The sequence below is a fragment of the Haemaphysalis longicornis genome, unplaced genomic scaffold (genome assembly GCF_048455015.1).
Source record: "Haemaphysalis longicornis isolate Haplotype H1 unplaced genomic scaffold, Haemaphysalis longicornis Haplotype H1 scaffold_12, whole genome shotgun sequence".
Lineage (NCBI taxonomy): Eukaryota > Metazoa > Arthropoda > Arachnida > Ixodida > Ixodidae > Haemaphysalis > Haemaphysalis longicornis.
This window is the reverse complement of record NW_027526225.1, coordinates 117,502,841-117,521,235: the sequence shown is the minus strand read 5'-3', so window position 1 is coordinate 117,521,235 and position 18,395 is coordinate 117,502,841. Positions and strand designations below refer to the sequence as shown.

The 18,395-nt window shown below is 52.3% G+C and overlaps 2 protein-coding genes across 2 annotated transcripts; both read right to left on the bottom strand.

The window, feature by feature from the left end:
• Positions 1 to 3,472: 3,472 nt before the first annotated feature.
• LOC144161811 (uncharacterized) lies at positions 3,473 to 7,485 on the bottom strand. Its single transcript, XM_077692408.1, has 3 exons — positions 7,471 to 7,485; positions 4,503 to 4,919; positions 3,473 to 3,959 (listed from the first exon to the last, which is right to left on the bottom strand). The coding sequence occupies exons 1-3, from the start codon at positions 7,483 to 7,485 to the stop codon at positions 3,621 to 3,623; spliced, it is 771 nt and encodes a 256-aa protein (XP_077548534.1). The 3' UTR covers positions 3,473 to 3,620.
• A 116-nt stretch (positions 7,486 to 7,601) lies between these two features.
• Positions 7,602 to 13,562, bottom strand: LOC144162142 (neprilysin-11-like). Its single transcript, XM_077692630.1, has 3 exons — positions 11,813 to 13,562; positions 8,656 to 8,904; positions 7,602 to 7,714 (listed from the first exon to the last, which is right to left on the bottom strand). The coding sequence occupies exons 1-3, from the start codon at positions 13,028 to 13,030 to the stop codon at positions 7,679 to 7,681; spliced, it is 1,503 nt and encodes a 500-aa protein (XP_077548756.1). The 5' UTR covers positions 13,031 to 13,562; the 3' UTR covers positions 7,602 to 7,678.
• Positions 13,563 to 18,395: the final 4,833 nt, after the last annotated feature.

Here is an 18,395-nt window from a genome sequence, read left to right as displayed (position 1 = left end):
GGAGCCGGTACCGAGAAAAGAAATTTGAGGTGCAAAAACTAGTACAAGCAAAGATTTAAACTGCGAGTGAGAAATTGGTATCAGGTATACGTAAGAAGGATAAGAGTGCCCCCCACAAATTCTGGAATCATTTAAAAGCATTGGGAACGATGACTAAAGAGGTGCAGACTCAGATACAGGACGGGGAAGGTAACGTTCTCATGGGGGACAGCGCATTAAAATACCTACATGGAGTCATAGCAAATACTTTCAGCCAAACACGCGAGATATCGGCTACCCGGACACATGTGGCCAATAGAAGAGCGACAGATAAAAAAATTTAATATCGAATTTTTGGACTGGAAAAAGGCAGAACACAGTGTTCCCAAAAGTACGGCAAGAGGACCGGATGGTATCCCAATAGAGATTATCAACCATTTGGGACCAGCGGGAAAGGCGCACTTGTATAGAGCCATCGAGCACGCTATAAAATCCGAGAGGATTCCCACGCAATGGCGCGAAAGCAGGATGAGGTTGATCTATAAAGGCAAGGGAGAGAAGGACAGGGCGAACTCTTACAGGCCGATTACAGTCACGTCAGTGCTCTATAGATTAGCTATACAAGCCATAGAAACCGAGTCGTTGAAGTGGGTGGAAAGCAACGGTATTTTAGGGGAACTGCAAAATGGATTTAGGCCGGGTCGACGCTTAGAAGGCAATATTTTCGTAATAACCCAGACCATCGAAATTTCGGCAGCACAGGGCAGACCAACATGGCTACTGTTTCTGGACATAAAGGGAGCCAACGTAGATAGGGGATTGCTGTGGCATATACTGGAAGACCAGGGGATTGGGTCAGAATTTGTGGGGCTGCTAAGGGCAATATATGGGGATAACAAGGCGCATATTACATGGGAAGGGCGTACAGGCACAGAGCCCGTGTACATTCGAAGCGGTTTAAAGCAGGGGTGCCCCCTTTCGCCATCGCTGTTCACACTTTACATTAGAGGAATGGAAAGACGATTGGAGGAGAGTGGATTAGGCTTTGACTTGTCGTACCGAAGCAATGGAGAGTTGGTGGAGCAACGGATTCCGGGATTGATGTACGCGGACGATATAGTGTTGCTGGCAGGTAATGCGGAAGACCTTCAAAAACTGGCCGACATTTGTGGTGATGAGGCAACGTACCTAGGCCTACATTTTAACCCACAGAAATCTGGAGTCATGGTGTTCAACGAGGAAGCTCATACGGCACCAATAAGAATTCAACAGGAAGTCATACCATTAGTAAATAAGTACAAATACTTGGGGATCTGGCTTAATGAAGGAAAAGGCTACTTGAATGCCCATGATGAACACCTCAAACTGAAAGGGAGACGAAATGCAGCAGTAATGAAACATAGAGCACTTTGGGGTTACAATAAGTACGAGGGAGTGCGAGGCATCTGGAAAGGGGTAATGGTGCCGGCTCTCACGTTCTCTAATGCCGTATTATGCTTAAAGTCCGATATCCTGTCGGGACTGGAGTTTAACCAAAAGGCAGTCGGCAGATTGGCACTGGGACCTCACAGTAAGACTACAAATGCGGCGGTACAAGGCGATATGGGTTGGGCTTCATTTGAGGCGAGGGAAGCGCAAAGTAAGATACGTTTTGAGGAGCGGCTTAGACATTTAGATGAGAAGAACTGGGCAGCCAGAGTGCACAGGTACGTGTACCTTAAAAGTGTGGACACCCAATGGCGGAAGAGGACGCGAAAGCTGGCGACTAAATATACCTTGACCGCGGCAAATAAACAAGTGGGGGGCAGTTAAAAATAAGTGAAGGAAACAGAGACGCTCATGTGGAAAGAGAGGATGGAAAAGAAGGGATCACTGGGAATCTACAAAGCAAGCAAAAAAGAGAACTTTTATGACAACAATAAAGACAGTGCGTTGCTCTTTGAGGCGCGGGCTGGCTGCTCGAGAACTCGAACTTACATGAGCAAATATTCGTCCCAGGATGAGACATGTGTTGTATGTGGCAGGGATAAAGAAACAATCGACCACATAGTAATAGGATGCCAAAAGATTCAGCCGGATAGAATTGGGGGGAAAGTCCTACTTCCTGAGGCACTGGGCTTCGCAATTGATGGAAGGATTAACTGGTCAGCAGTAGGTATTACTAAGCAACGGCTAGAGTATTGGTGGAAAAAAAGCAGGGAAGTCGATAAAATAACATCGCAGCCAGGGGTAGCGGCAGGGCAGAATTAAAAAGAAATCCGAGTTGAGGGACTAAATTTAAATTCAAACAACTAAGATAGGCTAGATGGCACACGCCGTCACCCCGATTCAAAGGGGAGGCCTTTAATCATCATCATCATCATCATCATCATCATCATCATCATCATCATCATCGGTAGGGCACGGTAAGGCGCGCGGCTGGAATGGGCGCACCGCCAGTATCGCGTCGGCTGCATTTCTATCATCAAGGTGAAAACGAACCCGTTGCGGTATCGTGCGCATTCTGGAACAGTAAAAGAACGAATATTTATCATTTAAAATTTTTGTCAGCCCATTTCATTACACCCGTGAAATGTAGTTTTACGGGCCCAGTTCGCATTGCAGTTTCAAAAGCGTTTGCGCATTACGTGAAGTAGTTCTATTAAAAAGAAAAAAGCCTGGGGTTGTATAATATGCACTGACACCACCCGCTACACGGGCGCCATGCATTTCGCCTTCCTCGGAATACAGCCGCCGTCTTCCAGATCGGCACTACCGTAGAGCCTGCGGGCTGCCGGTTTGTTACGGCCGGGTAGCAGAAAGCGCTGCAGTGTCCGTCGAGACGTCTTCAGCTAATGACAGTTCGCAGGCTCTACGGTAGTGCCGTAGTGCAGGCTCTACGGCCAGTGTAGCTTACGCTACAAAACACACAGGAATCGTGGGTAACCATTTATTAGAGCGCGGGTACGGTAATCACGGCGCATGGTCTATGAAGGCCCAGGACCTTTTTATTTTGGTATGATTTTTTTCGTGTCCCGGTGGTGTGGCGCGCAGTTTTACGATTCCGGTGATTTAAAAGGGCTCCACAACGTGGCGCTACGCTCGCTAGCGATTCCTGTCTACATTGCTTTGGGACCGGAGACGATCTGCTGGATCCTAGCCATTTACAGCTTTGCTGTAATAAAGAGACACTACTGACACCAGCTGCAATGTGGTAACCGAAGACGAGGCCAAGGATCTTCCAACCGCCTGTCCACAGGAGGCGATATGCACACCCATCACACCCGTGCAAGCCATGCAAGCCATGCACCCAGCCCAACAAGCGTTGCCAAACCTGGTGTGACGCACGCGAGCATGACGACACACGGGATACGCACAACACGTGCAATGGCAAAGACTCAAAGAGAGATGTTAAATTCGCGCAGCGCGCTCTTGGAACATTCTATTATAAAAACGCATATTTACATGTATACTTCGTCGCACGGTGTTAATTATTAACCCATTGGCGCAAAAGTTGCGGTACTGACGAAGAAAATTCCTGGCAGGACAAGGGATGCTTGGTGCTTATATTGGCGTCAACAGAGCGCCCAACCAGCTGCATGCCTATAGAACAGCGGGAAAATACAAGTTCCTTGAATCACGGAGGAGGCCCTGCGGTCGCTCTACCACTGGTCGTCGTCTTCGTCTTCACGCGAACTCTCCAGGCCCCTGTGCCAGACGTCTTGTCGCACAACGCTGCACAACGCGTAAGGCGGTAGCCGGCCCATCGGCGACCCGGCGGCGCAGTGGAAAGCGTCCCCAAACTCGACCATGTGACGCAGGGGCACGTTGACGCGGTACGGTGCCGGCAGGCGGTGGTCCAGCTGCTCGCCGTACACGACGTCCCCGCTCTCGCAGTTGTCGATCGCGTAGTAGATGAAAAAGAGCTGCTCCGACGTCAGCTCGGGGAATCGGGCATAGCGGAAGTCGCGGTCCCGCAGTTCTTCGACGTGGAGCAGCTTCTGCGAGTGCGGCCCAAAATTGGCGCGTATTACGTTAGCAGTACGGAATCCGTCGTCGGAAACGGATCTGTGACTATTCTAATGCAAAGGCATCTAAATGCCCCCGCTGCCTTCGGTGGTGTCTACGTATACCGGCGAAGCGGCACCTAAATTATCATTGGCTGTGAATGCCGGCATGAGCCAGCCTGGGGTCCCATTGGCTGCAACGCGTCACATGGCAGCAGATGCGCGGTTCAGCCCTTTCCAGCAGGGCTGTACGCTGTCGTGTGTACAACACGCTCATCTTTAATAAGAGTGTAAATCAGACGCCTCATGGGAATCGACGGGAGCTGGGTGAGACATTGGGCATCCTCGATTTGCCTGTCCTAAACGGTCCGCGGGCAGTCCGAGGACTGCGTTCGGATCCGGAAGTTCCATAGGAATACATAAGAAACTTGAGCGCCGGATCACGGCTCGGGCAGTCCGCGGACCATCCAGGACTGATAATCGAGGAGGCCCACTATAGGCTCACTGGGACGCACCTTGCAGGTGCAGAAGGTATACCTTGAAAGCGCGGAAGGCCATCTTCAACGCAACGGCCTGCTGTAGCACGGCACCGCGCGACACCGCCGAGTCCGGCGCCACGGCCCCCAAGTCGTCGCTGCTCGCTGCCCTGAGTGCGGTGGGCAGCTGCCGCAGGTCCCACTCGAAACATCCCAGGAGCGGAGCCAGCGCGGTGTCCCTGTCCTGGCGCCACAGCGCCGCGTCCGGCTCGTCCGACGCCGACCGGAACAGGATGTGCGCCAGGGCCCGGTATGTGCGAACCGAGTAGCGGGACGAGTGCAGCGCGAACATGGGACCCGCTGTCGGCACCGAGGTGTTGAACAGTGCCGCGGGCACGTGCACGGAGCGCCGAGACCAGTCGTACGAGGGCCACGTCGACAGGTCCGACGACGCCGGCTGGCCACCGGTCTGGTTTTTCTGTGTTGTCGCCGTTGTGCACGCGCACAGTATACATCACGTCAGCAGTGGCTCTAATAGCGGCATACGTGAGGGATAGCGTGGTCTAAAAATCGATTAAATGTGAAGACGTCTCGCTATTTTGTCATTTTGTACTGCATAGCTAGAACTGCTCCAAAGCAGCGCCGTATTTTATTTGACCATACGATTTCTAAAGCGGGAGCCGTTTTGTATGAAACTGCTCAAAACTCCTCTGTACAGCCAATTAAAATGTGTTTTTTTTTTATCTTTTTCATAAGCCACCACCTTTGAGGTGGTTCATTTCATTACCCGTTTAGCACTGATTTTGTCAGTGAACGCGAGCACCCGTGATTAGGGGCTTCGTTCGAGAGGTAAATCAACCAATCTTGCACGCGCGATTGCGTGCTCGCATGCGCTCCTTTGCGCGAAAATTTGGACCGTGCTTTGTGGGATGTATACGTGCGCGTACTTCATGGCCCTTTTATTTCTGGCTTAGTTTAATCTGTTTTGAAGGTTCCATCCGTTGCCCATATTATTTATGCGACGAAAACGCCCCTGCTTTATAGGGGCCATTTAGACAAAATGCACGTTTGTTTTATTCAAAAGATTTCGTGTTTTATAGTGGCACCAGCGCTTGTCCGGCAGCAAATGATGCCGTATTCCCTGAGAAGTAATCAGTTTAGATTAAAATTTTGATTCTCCCGCCAAATCGTGTGTTTTCGAAAACACGCGATTTGGCGGGAGAATCAAAATTTTAAGCTAAATTGATTAGATGTGATGTCTGCCATGAAGTCACAAGGGCGGGTATTCAAACGAACTTCCAGTGCATCTTTAGGCTCTGCAGCCTCAATTGCTTGGCCAGCCCTCCCAGATGGCGCTAACATACTGAGCCACAGCAACTTTCGTCCTTTAATATGTTCCCCTGTGTTTTTTTCAGTTGCCGGCTGAGTCCACTTCTTCAAAGGGACAAGCCACATCATCATCATCATCATCATCGGACCGTTGTCCAGCGTTGCTTTGTTTGTTACCGTATTTGCCCATGGCTTGTTTTTGTTACGGTAGAAAGTAATCGTTTCGTGAAACATGGGGTATGCTCAAAAAACAGGGTCACGTAAGACACCGTCGCTTACGCCAATAGAATAGTGCCGTGTGAGACAACTTCAAAGCGGCGGACTGCTGGGCAGCTAGAACAAGCATAGGGCGCCCAGTATCAACAACAGTCCGCATCGGTACTTCTATGTTTACGCGTATTTTAGTAACTTTCGTTGTTTACTCCACCATTCGTACTGCTGTAAAATGAATGTGCATTAGATTTAAGCGCAAATAGCTCCTTCGGCAAGCTTATAAGCCCTGCATAATTTGTGTTTGCTTTTTCCGGCTCCAGCCAATCGCGCGGCTGTGCATATCGCGTCATATGTTCTGTTGCGGGAAATGAGCTAGTGGGTCACAAGCCCATTACCTTTTTTTTTTCTAATTGTATAGCTTATTTAAGCGAAGCGTGCGTTAAAAGCGTTAAAAGGTAAGCGTTAAAAGTTGTGACAGTATGATTCTAACCAGGCAATCGTTCGAATGAACCAAACGTGTTTAGTCTGCATGACCTTTAGAACTGCAACGGTACTGCTGATCGCAGCACGACAAAGAGCAAACTTTACTGTGGCAGCCAGACATTCTGCCCACTGACCGCCCCGTGTCAAAGGCAAAGCTTTTTGTCAAGATGACGCCTTCAACCTTATCGAACAAAGCCCGGCATGTGCTCCCACTTCGAGGTTAGCCTGCCCGCCGTTCGGAACCGAGTCGGAACAGAGCTTCGGGCCCTGTTTCTTAAGCAGCCTCGTGTTTGTCTTGCCCCACCGCAGTAACCAGAAGGCGTTCTATTCAACGCACGGGAATCAGTTTGATGATGGCTGTTCTTCAAAATCGGGCGGCTACCGCGTGCGCAGAGGCCACCAACGTGACCACTCGGCAACGCCTTCACGACACCAACGTCGTGAGGGCATTGACACCGCAGCTTTTTTAGGTGATTAAGCTTTTAGAATTGTGTTTGACAGAAAACGAAAGCGTGCCCTCTTTTATAACGAACGGGAGTTGGGCTTCAGAACGTTCGTATTTTCTTGTAACTGCCAAGATCGAGTTCACGGGGAAAACTTCCAACCTTAACCGTAACCATACAATCAACAAGATCGCTCTGAACCCCGTGTGCAATGCTGTCATTACACAGAGCCTTGGTGTAAAGCACTGCAGACCCTTCCCTAGAGCGACAAGATGGCCGCGGCGCACTCGGAATTCACGCACTCTTCCCCTCCCGCCACCCACACCTACCATCCGCCTTTGGCGTCAGCTTTTCAAACTGAATCCCTCTTTGTATAGCCATTCTTCGTCACGTCCACCCCTCACTATATCCCTCAACTGTCAGTACTGCGGAGAAGTACACCACCAAATGTGGGTGTGCAGATCTGTCCTCTTTCCTGTCATCACCGCTCTCTTCAGAGAGAACATCAGACAGTGCCAATTCACAAATTTTGCGGCCCCTGCACCTGGAAAAGGAGCTCACGGGTCGGGCAGCCATAATCGCCGAAGCACTACAGTCTTCGGCCACAAGCTGCACTAGCCCTTTGTGGCATTTCTTTCTCCCTGGCTAACTTTCCATCGCTGCTATAGATCCACACGCTGCAAAGGCTGTGGAGCCCACCCATTCACGCATACTGGCGTCCGACTTCACTCTTCTTTCTCCATAACAGCCCCTTGAGATCACCTCTCCCTCATTCCTGGTCCAGCTCGGTCACTCCATGTGGAGCCTGCAAGTACATCCTCGACTCCAATCGATTCCTCCTCACTTCCAATCCCCACCGCAACCATTTACCCCTCCGCCATTCACTCCTCTCCCCCCACACACGCACGCTCACAGAGAGAGAGAAAGAGAGAGAGAGAGAAAGATAGATAGATAGATAGATAGATAGATAGATAGATAGATAGATAGATAGATAGATAGATAGATAGATAGATAGATAGATAGACAGACAGACAGACAGACAGACAGACAGACAGACAGACAGACAGACAGACAGATAGATAGATAGATAGATAGATAGATAGAGAGAGAGAGAGAGAGAGAGAGAGAGAGAGAGAGAGAGAGAGAGAGAGAGAGAGAGAGAGAGAGAGAGAGAGAGAGAGAGAGAGAGAGAGAGAGAGAGAGAGAGCAATGAAGTTTCCCCCTGGCAGAAGGCTTCGTCCAGACTTGGCTCCCCTTTCGCCGGTATTCCTTTTCGCTACCTGTCTCCTCTCCTACCCCACCTCTCGTTACATTCTGCTTTTCTCTCTTTAGAGAGTTTTACCAGTCCGTCTGTTCCGTCGTGTAAGTTGTTACCGTGATTACCGGGACCCGACTGTGCATGCGCACGCGGATGGGCCAGGAGGAAGGGCGAGGAGGCTCACCCCACCGTGACGAATGCACGGGCATGGCGACGCTGAACTAATCCCCCTACCGCGACGAATGCCCAAGAGCCCAAACGGGTCCCGGTCAACACGGTAACTACGTACACGACGGAACAGACGGACTGCTAAAACTCTCTTTCATTTATCTCTCTCTGTCTCTGTCTCTCTTACTGGGACTTATTCCTGACGTGCGCTAAGGATACCAGCCGTTGATCTGACGAAGACAAATAGTCTTGTCGAAACGTCCAATGTTTTGTGCCCCAGCTATGCATAGCCCTTCTTTCAACTATTCCCCGATGCTTACAGCTCGCAGCTCTTCTCCTTGCCGGCCTCGGGCCACGTCTCGGTAGAAGAGCACCGGCTCTGCGTTCTCCTGCACGCCAGGCGGGGCGCAGCTGTCGCCGTCGAAGCCGAACTGCAGGACCGGGCTCCTCCTCAGCTGGTAGCGCGCAAGCACGGCGCGCGCCTCGTCCACCCACGAGAGGAAGCCCAGGTTCCGGCTGAAGACGCGCTCCAACTGCCGCACGCGCTCCTTCGTGTCGCCGTGCTCGTTCTTGCACGAACGAAGCAGCAGCAACTCTGGGTTACAAAACGCCTCATCGAACGCGAAAGGTGTCCGCGTCGTTGTCGTCAACACTAGTGGTGCGGCAAAATGGACGCCATATCGCGCCCTGCGAAAGTGGACGTCCAGCGAAGCTGCTGTAAACCACTACAAAGGCTGATGGGGAGGGTATTATGAAGTGTTTCTCGTCGTTTCGGCAGGCTCATGGCTTGCGCTCGGCTTCTCTGGGGCAAATTCTGGGCACTGTCTAGCCTGACGTATGCGCTCGGCGTCTTGGGAAAGAACTGCTCTAATTAGTGGCACTAGTACTGCCTAACCTTCAAACATATTCTGCTAAAATACTCTTTTTAAACCAATACTTAGCTCTATGCTGTATACCTGCTTAGCCTTACGCATGCGTTCGGCGTATCAGGGGAGAGCTGCTGGGTCCTGCTTGGGTTTTTTGTTTACGACACGAAAATCCAGAAGCTAACACCTTCGCTGTAAAGTGGCTCTGTTTAGCTGTTTTGCGAAGGCTAGCACGCAGTGTTTCATGAAAGGTAGGCTACTGGCTGATTGGATCCAGCCTGTCGTTCGCGCTGGAGCGCACACGAAGACTGCCCATCCGGGGCGCCATCCACGGTGAGACTGAGCGAGCAAGCGCAGCCGAAGCGCCCGTTAAGCCTCGCCTAGTGACGTCGTACCTAGAGCCATTAAATAAGCTACGCTTAAGAGTAAAGACACTGACGCACGGCAGCAGCCACTTTGATGCCTGACGCCAGGGTGGCCAGCTATATGCGCCCTATTGCGGCTGACATTGACGGGCGGAATTAAACCGGGCGCCGCCTGGCAGCCATGACAGCTGTCTTTACTTTCCGAAGATTTAGAGGCAGCGCGCCGGTGCGATACGGTCAGGCTCGTTCACGCTAGCATAGCTTATTTAGTGGCTCTAGGCTATGCTAGAGCTACTAATGAAGCTACGCTTTTTAAGTGGCTATGGGTTCCGCTAGGCCACTGTCGTTCTTTCCCAGCGGGAAGCGATGCAGGCGTTTTCCACCTTCCCGAAGGTTGAAACAGCGCAGTACAGAGCAGCACAGCATCGCTACTCTGTCTGGGGAGCCTAAAAACTCACTCTTAACGTGTCATACAGCCGCAGCGGGCTCCGAAAATCACGACTTATCGAAGAGCGCGTGAGCGGCAACACAAAGGCACCAAAATGTCAGCCCCCATGGGTCTTCCGGGGTAAACAAATGTCACGTGACGCGGTTCGACCAATGGCCGCTGTCAGCGGCACACAACAATGACAGAAAAGAGTGCCGATACTCTGACACCCGATCTAGTGGCTCTAGTGGTACCGCAGTGGAGAGGTTCCGAGCGACGCCTCTCCGCAGCGGATCACGTGGTGTAACGTCTCACCGGCCACTTTTGTGCTCCAACGGCTCAAGGTCATTGCGACGCGATGAATGACCTTGCGGGACATGGAATAGTAGAGCGTTCGCTCTAAACGTCACATGACATCATCAGCAACCGGAATAGCGCATGCGAGGAGCGCGGCAGTGCTCTATCACCATTGCTCGGCTTTCGCGTTCTTACAAGTGTACAGTATTAAGCGACTCTGCAGAATTTTATCAAACGGTACGTACCTGGTAGCAACGTGGCTAAACCATGCTTTATGCAAAAGATAAGGCAGTTCGCACCTCCCTGCAGCCCCCATCTAGGGTAAACGATACAGCCGCCAAAGTTATTGGTGTATAAAGGCAAACTGCACTCAAAATTTCGACCTCCTGAAAGGGCTATTACCATATAGTCTGCTGAAAAAGACCGCAAGATACAAAATACGACACCTGAGATACGCGCGTGGACGCCGCAAGCAAAAATCGGCGATTTTGAAACCGAAATCGAGAAGAGTGCGGCCTTTGAAGTGACGTTGCAGCCGTCCAGCGAGCTACCGGACGGTCAGCAGCTCGGGAGCAAGCCTGCGCGCAAGGTCTACGCGTGCACGGGGCAGCAAATGGGTGAAGCGTTCGCAGCAGAGCTTGACCAGTTCTCCAGCTGCGTGGCTGGCCAGAGGAAGAAGCCCCGGAAGGCCGGAGCGTCACAGGCGCGTCATCGCTGTTTACGCGTTCCGCCGGCAGGTGCAGCCTGGTCTGCGGCGGAGCTTTTTTAAACGCTTCTGACTGATTAATGAGACGTTTCACGGGGCTACCACTCCTGTCCCAGCTGATTTGGGGATAGTTACGACGCATTAAAAATGAATTTGGCAATATGTACTGGAAGGCGCAGAAAAACTTTACACGTTTATAATGCGAAGTTGCGGCATTTTGAATGAAACGAGGTTGCATGTGTTGTATTCCTGGTCCCCTTGGTCATGCTTTTCCTCCATTCACTTGTATGACTAGTGGCTTTATTCAATTGAACACCTTTTAATAATAATGACGTCTGACACAATTCTCCGCATTTTTTCTGCATGTGACATCTCAAAATAAAAACGCCATGATACGCGATTTACAACATCCCTGCACAGGTCAATTTTTTTTGTCAAATCACATGCTTGTACTCGTAATTCGATAGGCTACGGTTTCACTCCCAAAAATGAGCTTTGTGTTGTGATATCACGCAATGCGACGTCGACGTTTTGCGTGGAAACACATTGCAACGCAGCATTGCAACCGCTGGGTATTATTGCTTTCTGCGTCTAAAAATAATACTTCAGGCCATAATAACCATTCAGATCCCGAAATGTAAGACTGCCAGCAGCGTATACGCGCCTAATGCCTCGTTGGGTCATTGCGCAAAGGTTCTCGAAATTATAGCAGGTAAAAAAAACTGGGGTCCAAATTCCTGAATGTGGAATAGTCACGCAGTGCGCTATTTATGTCGTACAACGTTACATTCGTTTTGTGTTAAGTTGCAAGCGTACCCCGTTCTGTTCCGAGAGGATTCGCGTGAAGCAGGCAGGCAGGACTCGCTCGACGGCCATCAGGCAGAGCAGCTGAGTGTCGGGCACGTCTTCGAACGCCCGCCCGCGGACGCTTTTGGCGAACAGCTGGCGCAGAGACGTGAACTTGTCGGGTAGGAAAGGCGCCAGCTGCACCAGCACCAGGAAACCGAGGTAGTTGAGGGTGGCTCGCGGTCGGAGCTCTCGCACGGCTGTGGCCAGGAAATGACGCACGTAGTCGGAAGACCGCACGACGACCGCGGCCTCGGCGCTGTCGAACGAGTCGACCCCGTCGAACGCAGCGCCCAGCAAGTTTCGGTACCCCGGATCGAGGTCCGAAAGTTTGGCGACATAGGCGGCGCCGGTGTCGATGTCCGGCGTAGCGGGAACCGACGGAGTGGAGCCAAGGCGTACGAACGCGGTCATGACTTCTTCGAGCAGCGCGTTGCCGACGCTCTGGGAATTTTCTGCGGCTAGATCCAGGAGCGCCATGCGGAAGATTCTCGTTACGCTCTGCCGAGAAGCGTCGTTGCAGGAGAAGATGAACCGGGGCTTGTTCAGCTCGGCCAGGGTCGCCCCAGCGGCGAAGGCACGAGGATTGCGAACCAGGGATACTTGGACGAGGGCTTCCAGGCCCAGATCCCGCACAAGCTGACCCGCGTACGTCCACACGTCCGCCACGCCCGCTTCCTGCGTCCTGGGCCACTGACCGATCTTCCAGCCCTTGTAGAGATCGTGCACTCGGTCCAGGCCGGTGTTGGCTTTGTTGCGATCTGCGCATGCTCGGCGAAGGGACGCCGCCAGCTGCACATCCTTGCGCTCGGAGACGTCCAGCAAGGGTGCCAAGTCCCTGGTGAGGGCGTCCAGTAGGAGCGTGTCGGTCGATATGCCACCGCCGGCTCCGGCTCCCTTGACCGTGTGCGCCTTCGTCCAGGCTTCGCACACGTGCTCGTAGAAATTGTCGCACGCTTTCGTGCTGTCACTCAGTAGAGACGAGAGGTACTCGGCCTCGCGGTTGCAGTAGTCGCTGTCGCAGTAAACAATGCCTCCGACCCGCCCCGCTGGGGTGGCAGTGGTCCTCTGGGTCGTGGGCTGGGACTCTGTCGGACTGCTGGTGGCTCTGGCGATGATAATGAATGCTGCAAACATCAGCATCAGCGACAACAGCAGCAGAGAGAACAACGCGCATATCGCGCACATTATCAGGTTGTTTGAGTGGTGAGGGCGTTCGGACGACCGGGTGTTCTCAAGGTGCCTCTTGCCTTTTCGCGGTTTGCTGCCCCCTCTCGACTTGCTTTTCTTCGCGTACGGCTTCTTCCTTTTGCGCCGTTCTTCTTCGTCCTCTTGATGAGCTCGTGAAGGCGCTTTTTCGTCGTGCGGTTTTTGAGCAATGTCTTCCTTCACGCTCCTTGCGTTGCCGCTGTCGTCATGTGCAGATGGACTCGCAGGCGAAGCTGAAGTAGGAGCAGAAGATTCTACTTTCCGTTCACTTTCCTCGGTGACGTCTGTGCGGGCTCGTTGTCTCCCGGTTGGGGTCTCTTCAAGATGCCCGTTCTTGTCTCTAGCAACACGTGTAGTTGGCGGAACGGATGTAGAAGGCGGGGATTTAGCTTCTCCTTCCGCACTCTTCGGCGTCGTACTTTTTGGGCATGAATATTGATTCCCTGCACGCTCTTCAACCTGGCTTTTGTCTTTGCTTTCAGGGCTTAAAAGGGCTGCTGAATCGCCAGAAGGAGGGTACTGTTTCTTCGCTTTTTTTTCATTCGGAGAGTTTGATTTCCCCGCCACTGCAACGCCTAAGCTGACAAATTCCTTTTCCGGAGTGATGCAGAAAGGGGCATTAAAGGGATCGCTATTGAGACCAGCTGCGTGGCTAACTAGTGCTAAAGTTGCCTGATCTCGCTGTGTTGCCTTGTCCTGAAGTAAACCTACATTTTGGGGCAATTCTTCCGTGGTCCTGGCAAGTGCTTCTGCGTGACGAATGAGGTCGTGCACTGATGGCGTTTTTATCGCCCCAGCATCCGGGGTCGAAATAGCCTCCTCCTGGCATTCAGATTTTGCCGCGCGAAGCCGTAGTTTCCTTTTCCTTGGTGAGATCTGCTTCCGTACGGTAGCTGTTTCCGGCGACTCAGTGGGGTGGTCTTTAAGCGTTGTGGTCAACGCCCTTTGCTCAATCTCTATCAAGGAAAGGTTTGGCGATGACGAGCCAAGTTTTGTTCTTGAGCCTGCAGCGTCTTCCTCTACGTCGGCCACGTGTTCACGGTAGTGCCAAACTTTAGTAACTGCTGGCGACCTTGACCGGATAGATTTTGTCTTCCGCGTCCTTTTGGGCACTGACGCTTTCGAGAGTGCTGCGTTCGCTTGCTCGTCTTGTTCACGCAAGTCTCTCTTAATTATGGTGCTGACCAAAGGAGCCGCGTTCAAAAGCCACTTCATGACGTGTCTAGCCTGTTGCTCCAGGGGGTGGAAGTAGGGGGGGACACGGCGCCGTGCTTCGCGCCGACTGCCGAGCGAGTGACGACCATACTGACCGTACGCATCACTCGCAGGGTGTGGGCGCTCGCTGGTGCCGACCTGGGATGACTTGCTTCTTGCTTGATGCTCGCCTTTGACACGTCGCTCTGACGGCTTTTCCTTTGCTTCTGGGATCTGTTCGACCGTCCCAATTGCCGTGGGTAGCCCTGGGAATATGTCGGGACCGGCAGGTGTCGGTGGAAGATCGTCACTGCCTGCTGTTCGCAGCGAAACCTGTTCCTGCACCTTGCCGTTAGAAGAGCTGCTCATTGCGCTTACGGGGAGAACTGCGCTCGATGGTTGGTCAGTTAATTCAAGAGGAGGAATGAACGGGGAATCCATCGTCTGCACTCTCGTTTCCAGCAGTGATTCAGTTGCAGGCCCGGGCTCTACGGTTGGTACTGAGGACGCTGCTGCGAGACGTTCACTCTCGTCACCAGGCGGCACGGGCGATGGAAACACAATAAGACGCCGCTCTTGCGAAGCTGCAAATTCTCTCGAACGACGATTCCTCTCGTGAACTGTTGCAGGCGATTCTTCGGGCGCCATTTTAAAGGGTTCACCCGCAGGCGCTAGCTCTAACGCTGGCACAGAGGGCCTTTCCTCAACGAGTCGTTCTTCGTCATCTGGTGGTACGAGAGCATGAAGGGAAGCCGGCTGAAGCACTAGCGAAGTTGGCATTGTAAGTGTTTTTTCAACAAGTCGGTCTTCGTCATTTAGCGGAACTGGAACCGGATACAAGACTGGATGAGCCTCTCGCGAACGCCGCTCGGTGTGGTAGCCAACTGCTCTTGAGCGTCCATTTTTCAGTTCTATCGACCGCTGCTGAGAGCTAAGGGCACAGAGAGTCGCGGAAGAGCGTCGTGACTCCATGTGTTGCACTGTCAGTGTTGACGGCCTGTGCTCTGGTGCCAGATCGAGGCGACCGGAAGACTGTGATCTGTGCCCCGTGATGGCTTTCGTAGCTGAAGGGGTTTCGACGATATTGTCGTCAACGGCTCCGTTAAAGCCAACAGAGGCTACCCCTTCCGCTTTTGCAGTCCTGGCTACGGAACTCTCCATAACGGGGTAGTCAGGAAGTAGTTTGGTGGCGGAGCTTGACAGTAGCCCTGCCGAATTTAATCGGACAGCTCCGGGCTCGCGGGGAGAAACTTGTGAGGCTTTTGTCGAAGAGCTTTCTCGAAGAGCTCTGACTGAGGCTTTCTCATGGTTCACGCAAATGAGGTTGCTGGCTCTGATTGCGACACTGACGGCAGGAGCGTCGTCTGTCTCATTTGGCTCAGCAGGACAAGGAACAAGCGGTTGGCACTCACTCCGCAGGGGTACCTCGTCAGGTGACCAGATGGTTCGCGTATTCTCTTGCGCTGAGTCTGGAATCTCAGGTTGGATACGTTGAAATGAATGGTCATGACCGATTTCCGTGAAGGACTCGACTGGTTCAATGTGCTGCACGGAACTCGTATCGGTTGGATGGCATTGACCGTGTCCCGGCATGCCTCTGGATGGTTGTTGCTGTGGCCGGATTGCTTGTTCAGCCGGCACACGGCACTGGGATGCTTGACGCCGGATGCTTTCCTCACTGTTTCCGGGAGCGGCTGGTATGACAGCTTCTATTCCGTGAACAGAGCAGACGGCTGTCGGGTAACACTGATCTGGCTCGGTCGCGGGGCTGTGTAGTACCTCCCGTGACCACATTGTAAGCATTGTACGTTCCTCTAGCAACTTTTGGCCGTCTGACAACTCGCACCAAACCGTGCCCAGGCTCGATTGCTTTGATGGTATGGCTGGGACAGGTGGATTGTTGCCGTCCGTCAAACAGTTGGAGCGCATCGGCACCACGCTGGAGACCTTGGCACCGGGGGCCCATTCGGTGGAGCTTCGATCCCCACTGTGCTCCCGCTGACCAACTGAGGCGCTGCTCCCTCTTTGAGCACACATTGACCTAGTTTCTTTACTTCTAGCAGGGGTGGGCGCTGTGACTGGTCCGGCTGCGTCGACAAAGACCAGAGGGAGAGACGCTACCGTTCCTCGTGGAGAGAGTCCTCGGGGGAGCGAAATGTCGTATGTCCCGCCCTCCAGCGAATTCCCTGCGAGACCATCGCGCGGGGCGACGCCGTCGCTGCAGGTGATGTCGAAAGTCTCCCCAAAGCTTTGCGTCGACCCCCAAAAAAGAAGCGGTGCTGCTGTTTCCGTTGTTTCCGCTGGGGCTCCTTGCATTGGTCGTTGGTAGTTTCCGGGCGTCGGGTCACCGGGCGTTTGCTTTATCGGTCGCGGGCGGGCTTTGCTTGTAGCAGGCCGGGCAGTGGACTGAAAAGGTTGAACCTGCGGAAGAGTGACGCACATTCGTCTTTGATCCACAACGAAACTGTTATTATGCCGTTACTTCGACCTGGACCAGTGAGTGAACGAGATGCTTGTACCCGCTTGAGCCGGATATGCTTTTGATTAAGAAAAACGTTCGCGAAAGGTTGGGGCGGAGGAACACGAAAAAGGAAGGAGGGGTGACATATTAAGACGCAAAAAAGCAAAAAATAAAAACGGAGTTAAAAATGCGCTGGTGGCGTCCTACATCAAATTTAGAATTGTTTTCTTCATTTCTCTTTTGTGGCAAAGCATTCCAAAATAGCTAACCGTCGTGTTGGGAGCAGGCGCCGAATGCACAAAAGGTTACCCCATCGCTTGGGATAAAAACATAATTACGGGTGTGTTTTTACTTGGTGACGTTTGCAGTAGGTTTCAGCGCCGCAGCTAGAAATTTTGGCGGCGTGGGAGGAGCGTGTGAGGGGATGGCGGCCGCCTTATCCGTAGGCCAACGACGGGGCCAGCTCGCCGCACAAAGATGGCTCCTAGCTGCTTCCCCATCCTTGTCTTGCGGCCATATAATTGTTGCTGGCGTGGATATCAGCTCCGCACTGCTGATATAAGCTGTGGAGCTGGAGCTGTGCGGAGCTGATATCAGCGGATGCCAGCTCCGCACAGCCTGACACACACCCATGTGCTCACGTGAAACTCTTCCGTTCGGGTCGTGGTCGGTTTGCGACGTGGTGGAGTTCTCGTGGTCCAGGCCATCGTGGCGGGGGGCGGCCTGGCCTCCGTTGCGTCGCGAGCCAGCTGCCCAGGAGGCGTACAGGAGGTCCTGACGACTGCGCGTATACAGGAGGCGCATTTTTAGAAGGCCGTGTGGAGCGGTGCCTTATAGGTATACAGCTGCGGACACAAGATGCATACATTTTTTGAACCTCAAGTCGTGCGTAGCACGTCACGTCACGTGGGAAGTCCCCCACTTGTCACGTACAGGGACCTAACTTATCGCCTTCATTATCCCCTTAGCCTCGCCTCACCCTGACCTCTCCAAGAAACGACAAACTACCCTACGGTTCATACAATCCGGCTCTCTCCCACACCAGAAGCTTGTTCACTTAATGCACCGAGTCGCTACGACACTGAATGTGAATTTGTTCGAATGTATATGCACCCCCCCCCCCCCTAATCTGAGTGCGGATTTTTTTCTTTTTGACCGAAAAGGGTGTAAAAATCTTGTCCCATGGCGCAAACCTTTAAAAGGTGTTTTGGCATAAACGGCGTGTTCTCGTGAACACCATAAAATAAGGGTTGGGCAGCGCAGCCATGCGTGACAATGTGGATTGGCTGAGCGCCGACGCCGACACATACAGACACATTTAACACTTACAAATTAAACTTGGACCACAAATTAATTGAACAAGAAAACAAACAGGATGCATGGGGAGATCGAGTACACACTTTAAATATATCTGATCTTTTTTATTTTATAGCCAGCAGAGGAAAGCCCTCCGATAGAGTCGGTGGGCTTGTCGCAAAAATCAGATATTTTAGTGCTAATTTTCGAACTATGCATTTTAGTGTGAGCATATTTGCAAAACCTTTTTAATCGTGAGGTAGTTGGTAAAGTTCAACAAGTCAAACAATTTTGTTAGATATGTATCAAACACCCATTACACACCATTTCAACACCCACCAATAAGAAAGTTAATTTTTTAACAGCCTTTTTCCCACAAATGTGTAAAGCTAC

Coding starts and splice junctions, on each gene's coding strand:
- LOC144161811 (XM_077692408.1), bottom strand. Junction 3,960..4,502: donor TGGCCTTCCGCGCTTTCAAG/GTATACCTTCTG, acceptor CCGCACTCGCAG/AAGCTGCTCCACGTCGAAGA.
- LOC144162142 (XM_077692630.1), bottom strand. CDS start 13,030: ATGTGCGCGATATGCGCGTTGTTCTCTCTGCTGCTGTTGTCGCTGATG. Junction 8,905..11,812: donor TCCTCTCGGAACAGAACGGG/GTACGCTTGCAA, acceptor CGTTCGTGCAAG/AACGAGCACGGCGACACGAA. Junction 7,715..8,655: donor AAGGAGAAGAGCTGCGAGCT/GTAAGCATCGGG, acceptor ATGTACTTGCAG/GCTCCACATGGAGTGACCGA.